The 12889-nt window shown below is 33.4% G+C and overlaps 3 protein-coding genes across 3 annotated transcripts; 2 read left to right on the forward strand and 1 right to left on the reverse strand.

The window, feature by feature from the left end:
• The first annotated feature begins 1791 nt into the window (after positions 1-1791).
• LOC146957197 (GDSL esterase/lipase At1g54790-like) lies at positions 1792-4457 on the forward strand. Its single transcript, XM_085741163.1, has 5 exons — positions 1792-2330; positions 2984-3181; positions 3292-3458; positions 3585-3855; positions 3941-4457. Exons 1-5 carry the CDS (start codon positions 2096-2098, stop codon positions 4189-4191), a joined length of 1122 nt encoding a protein of 373 aa, XP_085597289.1. The 5' UTR covers positions 1792-2095; the 3' UTR covers positions 4192-4457.
• TLP18.3 (thylakoid lumen 18.3 kDa protein) lies at positions 4356-6855 on the reverse strand. Its single transcript, XM_085741164.1, has 3 exons — positions 6369-6855; positions 5590-5782; positions 4356-4778 (listed from the first exon to the last, which is right to left on the reverse strand). The coding sequence occupies exons 1-3, from the start codon at positions 6795-6797 to the stop codon at positions 4531-4533; spliced, it is 870 nt and encodes a 289-aa protein (XP_085597290.1). The 5' UTR covers positions 6798-6855; the 3' UTR covers positions 4356-4530.
• A 1371-nt stretch (positions 6856-8226) lies between these two features.
• LOC146957199 (tagatose-6-phosphate ketose/aldose isomerase, putative (Mog1/PsbP/DUF1795-like photosystem II reaction center PsbP family protein)) lies at positions 8227-12250 on the forward strand. The gene is made up of 7 exons (XM_085741168.1): positions 8227-8586; positions 9815-9894; positions 9995-10055; positions 10744-10801; positions 10975-11035; positions 11329-11401; positions 11779-12250. Exons 1-7 carry the CDS (start codon positions 8278-8280, stop codon positions 11869-11871), a joined length of 735 nt encoding a protein of 244 aa, XP_085597294.1. The 5' UTR covers positions 8227-8277; the 3' UTR covers positions 11872-12250.
• Positions 12251-12889: the final 639 nt, after the last annotated feature.

Raw genomic sequence — 12889 nt, forward strand, 5'->3', positions numbered from 1 at the left:
CCACGCCATTTAGTTGTATACTTGTTTACATAAAAAGAACCTATTAACAACTAATTAGAGTGGGTTTTAGACAATATTTGAAAGAGAGTATCTATAACACTTCTCTAAACTAATATTAATTTTCAATTAATAAATAAATAAAAATAATAGGCTTGTCAGAGACGGATACAGAAATTTCAATAAGTGGGGTCAAGATCGTTTATTATAAATGTTTATAGAAGATATATATAAATTCATAATCAATGTAGATGACATCATTATACTCCCTCCATTCCTTTTTATTTGATGTTTTAGCTGATTACACACATATTAAGGAATCATTAAAGAATGAAAATAGTTGTAGATTTGGACTACAATACCCTTATTTTATTTTTTGGCTGCCATGATTACTCCTTGCTTTTTTCTTCTCAAAATTCCAAATCTTCTTAAATGAACGGTGGGAGTATACAATTCTAATTTCAATACATTTATTACTTACACTTCCAAAAAATGAACGTGGGAGTATACAATTTTTTCATCCAAAAAATAATGGTGGGAGTATACAAATTGAAAAAGTATAAGGTGACACTTTTAAAAAGTGAACTGTTTGTTTTTTCCCAGCAAAACATTTAGTACTCCAATTTTTGACAATTGTGATAAATTAAAAGTCATAACGTAATTAATTGTGACAAGGGTCAAATTGGACAAACAATACCAACAATTCTAAAACATCAAATATTTTGAAATAAAACTTAAGAGCTAAAACATCAAATAAAAAGGAATGGAGGGAGTATTGTGCAAAATTTTAGAAAACTAAATAAATCATATTATTATACATAAAAAAATTAAAATACCTTAATATCGAAGAATTATATCCGATACAAATATATAAAAAAAATGGTTTCAGCTTCAAGAGTCCTTCAAAATTGATTTAGTTGCAAGGAGGATAAGAAATAGGGAAACGCTAAGGAGTGCCTATGGGACACTCTTTAAGGACTGGTTAAAGAGTGCTCCAAAAACACTAGTTAACAAAACACTAAAATTAAAAGATACTATTAGACAATGTGTTTATATGTTTATATGTGTATTAAATTTGACTTTTCATATTTCAAGACAAGTTAGTTGAATTAATTAGGGGTATGTTTAGGAAAAAAATTATAAATACATCTAGTAATTTGAAAAACGGTTTAAATTTAAAGACAAATTTTTAGTCAAATGAATACTTACATACACCCTCCGGTCACTATTATAAGCAAAAATTCAATTTTTAGGTTCATTCAATAAATGATGTATGTGATATATTATATAGACAACATGCATAATTTATTGAATGAATCTAAAAAATGAAGTTTTGCTTATAATAATGATCGGATGGTGTACGTAGTATCATGGTGTAATTGCTTGTCTTTAACGCACTGAACAAGTTTTTGTGGGGGCAATATGAAATTGTATATGGGGTCATCATCTAAATTTATATAGCTATTGGTTACAAAAATAATGCACAAGTGGGGTCAATAACCCCCAATTACCACTATGTAGATCCGTGCATGCTTGTGTTGTAGCCGCCTACTTAACTATCTATTTTTTTTTTTTATCAAGAAAGATTTTATCAAGAAATTGTCCCAAAATTAATGTTAGTCAATAAAATCTCAGCCTGACCGGAAATCATGGGGTGGTGGATGTTATGTATTTTTTTTATGAAACTTTAATAAATAAGATTAAAATCTAAGGGTGATTATTCTGCCATGTCATTCTTGAATTCATCAAGAAAATCCATTCTTGATATCTAGTATTTTCCTTTTTTTTCTAATCAACCTTAATCTTCTAATGCACTGTGGCTCGTGGTCATGTGCCGTACAAAATTAACGGTAAACAAATACGAGGAAGAACCTTAATAGTAAACAAATACGAGGAAGAACCTTAGCAAATAAAATGCAAGGTAAATCTTTTTTTTTTTTTTTTCCTTTCTTAAACGACAAAACTAACCTTTCTTTTATTTCTTTAATGTTGCGACTTTACAAACACTCTAAAAAGAACAGAATCAAACTCTAATTATGTGATTTGTATTACACTACTGTTTGGCTGCGTTGCACATAGCAAGTGAAAGTTGAGTTACATGGATTCTAAGTATGTTGTTGCTTTTCAAGTTGTGTTCTTTTGCATATCTTTGCCTGTAGCAAATTCTGTTGACTTCAGTTATCCAACAGCTTTCAACTTTGGTGATTCAACCTCGGACACAGGTGGACGTGTTGCAGCCTTTGGCCTTCCACTCCCCCCACCTTACGGACAGAATCACTTCAAAACTCCGTCTGGGAGATTTTGTGATGGTCGTCTCATACTTGACTTCTTAAGTAAGTGTTAAATCCTTTTATGAAATTTTTGTAGTTATTATACGTTATCTATCTATACGAACAAGAAAAAGTCGTCCCACGTAGTTTGAGAAATGAGACTAAAGGTAGTTTATAAACATCAATGTTTTTCAACTCCGTTAGATCTCTCTTAGCTACGGAAAACAAAGGGCTTACATGCTTCGGTTGCATGAATAGGGGTTTGATTTGACACTTATTTTCTCATCAACTTTAAAGGTAAAGGATAGTATAATTTAATGATTTATTGATTATAAATGAGTTATTTCCATACTAACAAGTATGAGCCAACAAACAAAACATCTTATGTTACATACGGATTTGCTGCATCCAGCAATCGACTCCATCACGCATCCAGAGAAGTTGAAGATTGTTGGATCAAGATCAGACGGTTCATATTTCAATGCGTATTTTGATTTTTACAAAAGAAAAACCGAAATTCTGTTCTTAAAATCTGGACGGTCTGATCTTGATTCAACAGTCACTGACGTCCCGGATTACGTGAATACATAGATTGCTGATTGCATCAAATTCAAATCAAGCATATATATATAAAACTGGTATTTGGAAATAAGAAAGGTTACACTGTCATATGATAGTTCTATTCTATCCAATGCAATTCTGGTTTTTTGATGCAGTGAATGCAACGGACTTGCCATTCTTAAATGCCTATTTGGATTCATTTGGCTTGCCAAATTTCCATCATGGATGCAACTTTGCAGCATCAGGTTCATCTATTCTTCCACCAACTGCAGCGCGGATCAGTCCGTTCAGCTTTGGGGTTCAGGTATCTCAATTTCTGCTATTCAAAGCTCGGGTTCTCAAATTACTTGCAGGTATATGATAAGTTAATTCAAATATCTTTATATCGCTTCACTGTCAAAACCAACTTTGTTTTTCTCTAATTCATTCATGTGGAACAAAAATGATCGCGATCATGTTTCAGGCCAAAAAATTTACGAGTATGACCCGGCCAAAGATTATTTCGAGAAGGGGTTATACATTTTTGAAATAGGTCGGAATGATCTTACTATCGCGTTTTATTCACAAGACTTGGACCAGATAATTGCCTCAATTCCAACAATTCTATTGGAATTTGAAACTGGAATAAAGGTTGGTGACAGTGCCTAACAAATTAGTAATGAATTGGTACATTTTTTATCCTAAAATATTCTTGAACTCAAGAATATATAAATAGTTTTGATAAAATTAACAATCGCTCTTTTATTTGTGTGACAGAGACTGTATGACAGCGGGGCTAGGAATTTTTGGATACATAATGTGAGTCCACTCGGATGCTTGGCTCATTTTATTTCCCAATTTGGCACTGATCCATCAAAGCTTGATGAACTAGGATGCCTTCGTGAACACAACTTAGCTGCTAAATCTTTTAATCTATATCTACAAGATTTCTGTAGTAAATTGCATGGCCAGTATCCAGATGTAAATGTTACATATGTTGATATCTTTACCATAAAACTAGACCTCATTGCAAATTACTCACAACATGGTAAGTAAAACTAGCAAAAGTTCAATATCATTGCTTCAGCAAAACTCACGACAGTCATTAAACTTGTATGGTTATTTGTTTGCAGGGTTTGAACAGCCAATTATGGCTTGTTGTGGATATGGAGGTCCGCCGTTGAACTATGATAGTCGCGTTTCTTGTGGAGAAACAAAGGTCTTAAATGGGACGGTAGTTACAGCAAAAGGTTGCAATGATAGTAGTGTGTATGTAAGCTGGGATGGCGCTCATTTTACGGAGGCCACAAATCGATATGTTGCATCACAAATTCTCACTGGAAATTACATTAACACTCATTTGCCAGAAAAGATGTCATTCTAATCTAGACTATTTTCGGCTATTTATCTTATCGAAGTTTTTATGCTTGATTAGAGTTGTATGACACAGTATGCGTAATAGCATAAAACTGTTTCTTTTGCAAACCCTTTATGTATTGACAATTGATAAATGTCTGCATCAAGTGCATAAAAACTGGCATGTAAAAATAATCCAACAAACATATTTGGGAATTACATTTACAAGCCAAAAAACTCTGATCTTATTTGTCATTTTTCTCAAACTCAATTATAACATGAGCTTGGTTACAATTGTGCATTATACATCTGAAATTAAAGAGTGATAATTTGGAAGAGAGATTCATCTAGTTGTATATCCATTATCTTATTTTTTGGCTACATAAGCATAGTATTGTACCATAGGAACAACAAATGCAATAACCAACAAACCTCCAACTACAAGAGAGAATTGTCCACGCTTTTCTTCTGTCTCTTCCTTTGTTTTGAAGTTAGACTCACGTTTGTCGTCTTTAACCGAGGGACCACCAGGATCTGGAAGTCCGTCAATGGCAGCAACTAGTCGTTTAGCAGTGCTATAAATTGCTTCATTGTACTTCTCATCCGTAGCCAATACTGCATACAAAAACCAGACAATGGTAGTAGTGTGTTGTGCCCCTAAAAATGATCACAACTGCTACTTATTGATTGTAACTTCAGAAGACATACATGGTTTATAAATAATACAAATTTGCAGACTATCAATAGTATGTGCATTCAAAAGTTGTACCCTAGTTTATCACCCTGCTGAAAATCCGTTGCCTTGTTTAAACTGAAGTATGTAGGCGGATAAGCCTTGACAACATATACAGCTACTAAATGGATAGGGACCGTATGCTAGCTAAAAAGGGATTATCATTTGTTGATTTCTAAAAATGCAAACATGTCCATCATTATCGTTATGGTCATCATGATCATTGATCATTGGAGTGTCTGCAATCTTGCTTCTTGAAAGTGCCCCTGATAAAGCACAACCTCAACTCTTCTTAACAAAAAAAAGGGTCATAACAAGTGATTCACCCACATGCTGACAAAACAATTCACATTGTCGTTGACCTTGCATTTATTTTTCAAGAAAAAAATACTTGAATCCAAATTATCATCCGTCCTTTACTATATACTCAGTGCATGACATGTTATGACCATATTCATAACAAAGTTGCTTCCTTCACAGTTTATGAACATATGACAATCAGCAGTTCACACTTGCCATATTTGTTGGTGAGAAAAAAGAAGAAAAAACTCCAAGACAGTCTTGTAAATCCTTTCACAGACATAAATAATCATGATAGTTAAGTTCTTATGTGATACAAATAATGTAATTCTCTCCCCAATATGCTACAGAAAAACAATAAAGAATCCAAATCCACTAGCCATTAGGAAGTACCTGGAAGGTTCTCTGAAACAGTAGCATCGAGGATATTTTCTCCTACGGCTTGAACAAAAGCAGGTCCACCAGTAACTGCTCCTTCTTTCTGACTTGTTACAAGAACCACAACACCCTTGTCATTACCCTCTTCCACAGAAGGATACCAACGCTCCAAAATTTGGTCCGCAAACTCAAAAGCATCAGCTTTACTCTGCAATCACAACCAACCACAAATCCAAAAATTCAACATTTTTATTTTGCACCATTCTAACAGTTTATTGATGAACAAAACAAAACTTAAGTGCAGTTACTTTACTTGTGTGCTGTTTTTACCGTTTTCCTATTACAATACAACAAATATAGATTCTCTATTTAACACTAACAGTACATATAAACAGAATTATTTTAAATTGACATCTAACTAAAACAATTAATCTATTTAGCATGTTATTATTAGTGAACAGCATAATACAATTACAGAACTAACTAACACTGAAGTTTTTTCCTTTATCTAGGCTATGTTTCAATAAACAACTTAGTTAAGCTCATTTGGTATAACCGCTTATCATATATTGCTTATGTATAAGTTATTTCAATAACAAAGAATAAAATAAAGTCAAATTATTTTCATATAAGCTATAAGCGGTTTTCTGAAACTACAGAAATAAGCTGAAAACCGCTCATTGACATGTCATAAACTGTTCCATAAGCTCTTTTATCCAGGTAAACAAGCTCAAATAAGTCAATTCAAATCGACTCTAAATTCAATTCAATGACATAATGATTACGTAACTAACCGTGAGTTTTCTAAGTGTAATAAAATTGATATGAAAATTCTTCCTTGATTCCAAATCAGATAACAAACGTTTCAAATCAGACTTAGTGACTCTACTAAGAACTCCAGCATCATCAACCACATAGGCCTCTTTAGGTGGACGCTCATTAATCACATCAAATTCAGAAGCCAATGCATTACCACTAAGTAAAACTGGGCTGAAATTCAATGCTAAAGTGATAGCTAAAGCTGCAAGACCCTGTTGAGCATGAGTGAGCAAGGTTGTGCATGAAGGAAGGGTTGGTGGTTTTAGAGATAAAGTTTGAGTCTTTTTGAGATTAGAAACAATGGGTTTGTAGGAAATGAGAGAGGTTGATTTGGGTTGGAGAGAAGGTGAAGATTTGAGGTTGAGAAGTGGAGAGAGAGAGTTGGGAGGAAAAAGGGTTGTCATGAGGAAGATGAGGGAGGGTTGGATTGAGGAAAGGTGAAGTTGTTCTTGTTCCTCTGTTGCACAACATTGTTCTCATGTTCTGTCTTTGATTTGGTTTTTGGATTTTGAGTGGTCTCAATTTGTTGATTGTGTTTGGAAGTGGATAACGTCTATTAGCCACGTGTCGACACAACAACACATTTTCAATTTTCCACTCTTTATTCATTTTTTTATTGACAAAATATCCATTTTTTTTTGACAATATCCACTCTTTATTCATAAAAATAAATAAATACACATTCTTTATTCATAATTTTCATTGAGTAAAACAAAATTAGGACGGTAAATAGTCATTTTTGAATGTGTAATGAATTGTCATAATATTTTTTAATGTATCAAAATTTTAAAATTGTTTTTGATTATACCCTACATTAGTTAAAATATTATTTGACATTAATATATTGCGTTAATACGGTCATATCAATGCTAATAAAATAATATTTTAACATCATATACTATTTCTTCAAATAAAACATCACATACTTAAATTTTAAAATAACAATAACATAGTGCATAATCAAGAACTATTTTTTTTAAGAGGCTAAATAATCAATAACTAATTAGAATTTCAATTCAGATTATTATGGTTATTTGTCATATATTGAACAACGAAAATAACAATTTATCTAAAGTTATAAACTAGCGCTTTCAAATAGGTCTATAAAATTAACCTACTTAAATTGGCTAGATGGTACTCGCTTTAGACCTTATAGTATGCATTTTTATGGGTTAGTTAAAAACAGGTCTATAAAATAATGAGTATTTTAAAATGATCATTGACTCAATTAAACCTTAAGTTAGTTCTTATATTGAACAACTTTTTTTTTTTTGTTCAGGTAGTCTAGTGGCTAAAATTCACTTTATAATACTCCCTCCGTCCCTTAATGTAACCACCCATTTGATTTTATTTTTGTCCCTAAATGTAACCCCCTTTTCAAATTACTAGATGCATTTATTACTTTTTTCCTAAACATACCCCTAATTAATACTACTAACTTGTCTTGGAATATGAATAGTCAAATTTAATACACATACAAACAAAGGACAATTTGGTAATATTAATACACAAAACAGACACATTAATTACACTGACAACTTTTCTTAAGAAATGTGAAAAATGCAAAGGGGGGTTACATTAAGGGACGGAGGGAGTACTTTTTTTTTTTTTTTGTTCAGGTAGCCTAGTGGCTAAAATTCACTTTATAAGGTGAATAAATGGGGTGTTCGAGGTTCGAACCCCAACCCCTGCATATAATAATGCATTGCCCTACCAACTGAGCTATGCTCACGGGACTATATTGAACAACTTATTATCAATTCAATTTGTACTATATATTTTACAATTTATTTTAAATTTAATGGTTGAACATAAAGTAGTACCTCTCATAGCAGTACTTTATTATTGTACTAGAATGATAATGGTCTCTATGCTATCTCTTCGATGGCCATTCTTTTATCCACATTTCCCAAACTTGGCATTGCCAATACCAACACCAAATCCTTCATCATCTCAAAAGTACCCATCATTTGTAGCAACCCCACCACCTCCAAACGCCGCAACCTCATTCTCCAAACTTCTCTACTCTGCTGCTTTGGCATTTCTTCTCTGACTCCTCAACTCCCACCTGCTTTATCTTCACCCGAATCCATTCTTTCTAGCATTGAAAATACCAGTTCCTGGTACCGTTTCTATGGTGATGGTTTCGCTATTCGAGTCCCACCTGAGTTTCAAGATGTCATGGAACCTGAGGTACTACATTCAATTCTATACTCTTTTAATCACAATTTCCTAGGGCCTGTTTGGATTGACTTATTCGAGCTTATCTAGTGCCACAAGTTATAACTTACATGAAAACAAATTAACTTTATTTATCTTTTGCTATCCTTGTCCTATAAGTTGCAAATAAGTGTTTATCCAAAGAGGGCCTAAATCATTCTCATGCAAATAATTTTGGTTGTGGAATGCAATTTTAGAAAATTAAAATTAAAAAAACTAACGCATGATATATGTAAAAACTTGAAGTGTCCATTGTCTTTAGCGATGACAAACTGCACTAGGGTATGTTTGAATTGGTGGTGTAGTCTAGTTAGGGTGTGTTATGTTATCATCTCTAGCAGCTAATTATGGTTGATTTTCACCATGGTTGCGTTTGCAAAGTTCTTTCTTGAGTTGGGAAGTTTGAGGCCTGCTTTGTCAATTTAAACCTCTTTTATAGATCATTCAACAAGTCTCGGGTAATAGATGACTCGGGCAGTGATTTCTTTGGACATAATTCAGCAACTAAAATGCTACAATGTTGATATTGAACTCCCATACATAGTAGGCTGGGCATTCAACTTGATCCTATTGTTTGATTGATGCTTCTATTAATGAAACCAAATTTGTTCTTAGCTATGATTCCATGCACATGGCTCTCTTCCAAGATCTGTAATTGTCACCTGCCAAGGGCTGAGACACAAGTACAAGCCAAGGCCTGTCAAAGGGATACAAGAAGAAAAGACTGTTTTTCCCCTTCATTGCTCATAACGATTATAGGTTTACAAGATTGAAATTCAAAAGGTCGTAGACTATGCAAATAGAAGCTATAGAAACACTTCTAATACTGTATTGGAATGCAGACTAATGACAAATCGAGGGAGAAGGAAAAACCAAATTCTCATTGGATTGTATTGAATTGTCATAACTACGAGTAATGATGGCTTATATAGATATGTCCATCATCTAACTGTAACAAAAATTATTAACCAACCTCAATTAACAGAAAACTAACATCAGTGACTGTCTGTAAACTAACTTTACAAACTAATGATAGAAAACTAACGAGCAACTGACTGAAAGTGTGAAAGCTATATATTGCTGATTGATCTGTCTAATGAACTGTTGGAATTCATTTTTCAGAACTTGCATCTTAAAAATAATCACATTGAAGCATTATGAAATTTTCATTTTAGCGAGTTTATCTTCCGTTACTTTGTAGGATTTTAGTGCCGGAATGAATCTTTATGGGGACAGAGCAAAAGAGAAGGAAGTTGTCGCACGGTTTGTATCTTCAGACGGGTAATTTGTACTATCTCACTCCTAACTTCCTACTTCCTTATTATGCACTAACATATATGTTCAGAAGGAAACGTAAGCATCTTGTCCATGATTGTAACAGATTAGCTGTTCTGAATGTTATTACTCGGGTGACCAGTCAGCTTAAACTCACCTTCTTAGAGGTAATCAGACAGTCAAGGACATTTTACTTTACTCACACAAATATATTCACCCTCCATTATGCATAAATTTTCAACCATGGCTTAGTGTTTGGTATTTTACTATACCAAGTCCATGTAATGTGAATGCATAGGTTTGGCCTTAGATTTTGTATGTTTTTTTTTTTTGACAACGCCTTAGATTTTGTATTGTATTGTATCTTTTCTGCCTTTGTTCATTGTTTGCCATTTGGTTTCTTTCTTATTTAATATTGAGTTATCATCTGGCTCCTTCTTATTGCAAACTTTTCCTTTTATTTGCTTTCAAGAACTTAGACTGGGATTACAAACTGTTTGCTTATCATGATAAATTCATTGCTTATGTCTTCAAGAACTTAGGTTGGGATTACAAACTTTTTGCTTATCATGATAAATTCCTTGCTTATGTCTTCAAGAACTTAGGCTGGAATTACAAACTTTTTGCTTATTATGCTAAATTCCTTGCTTATGTCTTGATTTGCGTAATTTTAGTTTTCACTTTTCAGAGTCTTTCATAATGTTATTCTCCAAGAACATGTGCGTGTGTCTGTGTATGTATCAGTGCCATTGGGTTTTTATGCCTCAAGTCACTCTAACATAGATTAGATTCAGTAGTCTTATATGTTTTTCTTGTTATAAGCTCAAGGAACTTACATATTCTTCATTGTAGTAGGCTCAGGATATAACTGGTTTAGCCTCTTTGAAGGATGCTGCAAAATTATTTATTCCAGGTGCAATTTGTAAATTCTCAATGAAGTTAGTTTTGTTCTAAGTTTATCTTTATGGTATAGATTGTTATTTCCCATCATTTCGTTACGTAAATGATATGATTACTTCATTGCTCTTTCCCTTTCCTTCTAATTCTTGGTTTCGGTGTCTCATTTTGCCCAAAATGTACATGCAGGAGGGTCAAAAGTTTACTCTGCAAGATCAATAAAAATTAAGGAAGCAGCAGGTGGTTTTAGGTAAGCTCGTTTTCAAATGACTTGAAGTAATTCTGAGAACGAATTACATAAAGTAGTTTTTTTTTTTTTTTTTTTTTTTTATAAAATGAAACAAGTTATCCAAGAAAAGAAGGTTTGGTCTATAAATAAACAGCATTTCAGGTTATACGTTCTCCTATTTTATACTCAAAATGCCAGTATAGAAAACACTACATGTATTAATCTTTTAAGCAATTTTTATGCCATCTGGATCTGCTACTGAGTTTTTCCGTTGCCCCAAAATTCCAAAGCAGTGCCTATTTTTCTAATTTCAGGACATACTATTTCTATGAATTTGGTAAAGATGATCTGCACTTAGCAGTGATGGCAGGCGTACGAGGTGGAAAGGTTTGTTACTGTGCATTTTACTAACACATCCATATCAAACTGGGTATGCAGTACCCGGGTTATATCATAGGTCACCAACTTTTGCTAGTTGACCTAGTTACCAATAAAGCAAAGTCTCACATTTCTGTGTCGATACATGATTTGAAGTCCCCCCCCCTCGAGTGAGTGTTTCACATGAGGGGGTCGGCTGGAGGATCTGGCCATTAAAACTCGCTGAATCCGTCCGATGTGAATTTTGATGGTGGATCCTCTACTTGACCCATCATGTGAAATCCCCACACAAGGTGATCCAAACGGGTGATACATACCAATCATTTCTGTATTTTCAAGAACATAACACACCGAAAAATAAATTATCATGTCGTTTTATTCTATAGGTTATTATTGCTGGCGCAACTGCACCACAGTCCAAGTGGGACAGTGATGGTGTAACACTTCGTTCTGCTGCTATATCATTGACAATTCTGTAGCCATGTCTTGAAATTTTGTAACCGGGTATGCCAACATTTTTGTATCTTGTAACATTGTTCGCTATATTAAGCCGAGAATTATATATAAACTTGATGGAGTATAGAAGATCATCAATTTCCTTGTAATGAGATTATATATTTTTTGTAGTGTGCATGTATTCTAAAAATATTATATTATATCATATTCAAAATGTTTCTTAGTGTGACGAGCCGAAGTCAGTTGGAGATTTGTTCCACTGCTTCATACTCTACACTTGAGTTTGAACAATGTCTGAACCAGCTGATGAGAGTTGGGAATGCTGTAGTATATCTGTAGCCATTAATGTGATACACAAATAATCATTTTCAGGTATGGCAAGAACAGTAAATTCCTGTACTACTTCTAATCGCATGTGTAGCAAGTAGCATTGTTGTTTCTAGCTACCATATTGATGATTCTTTCTAATTTGTAGCTGTTCTCTACCAGTGAAAGATGAAAAGTAGTTAGTAATGTGTTATACTTCAAATTACTAATATTATTCTGCTGAATGGATACACCCAGAAAAATTCATAAACGAGTTACTGAGGCATAATTCTCACGTATTTGTATCAGCAATTGTAATAGATTATATCACATGAATACTGAACATTTGAGAATAATTCACCAATCCAATAAAATAAAATAGTAGTGTATTTGTATTATACTATACTACTATCCAATGAATGACACGAGCTTGGTCCACTTTATAATATAGAAAAATTGGTTACTCTTAAACCACCCTCATTTCATACTCACAGCACCTAAATAAAATTAAGATTGTAAAACTGCTTAATCCTTCCAATGTTCTGATAATAAAAAACTCGAAGCAGAAAATTACAGATTTATGGTATGATCACTTCAATGTCAATGCCATCAAGATGTACGAGTGACTAGTAGTAACGTGCATAAGAAAAGGATATACAAAACACTAAGTTCTTTTACACCACAGTGGTCAAATATCAGAATGTTAGGTGGCTCTTAACATTGAATGACATTTCA

The sequence above is a fragment of the Medicago sativa genome, chromosome 1, assembly GCF_051527215.1.
Source record: "Medicago sativa cultivar Bolivia chromosome 1, Bolivia_mono, whole genome shotgun sequence".
Taxonomy (NCBI): Eukaryota; Viridiplantae; Streptophyta; class Magnoliopsida; order Fabales; family Fabaceae; genus Medicago; species Medicago sativa.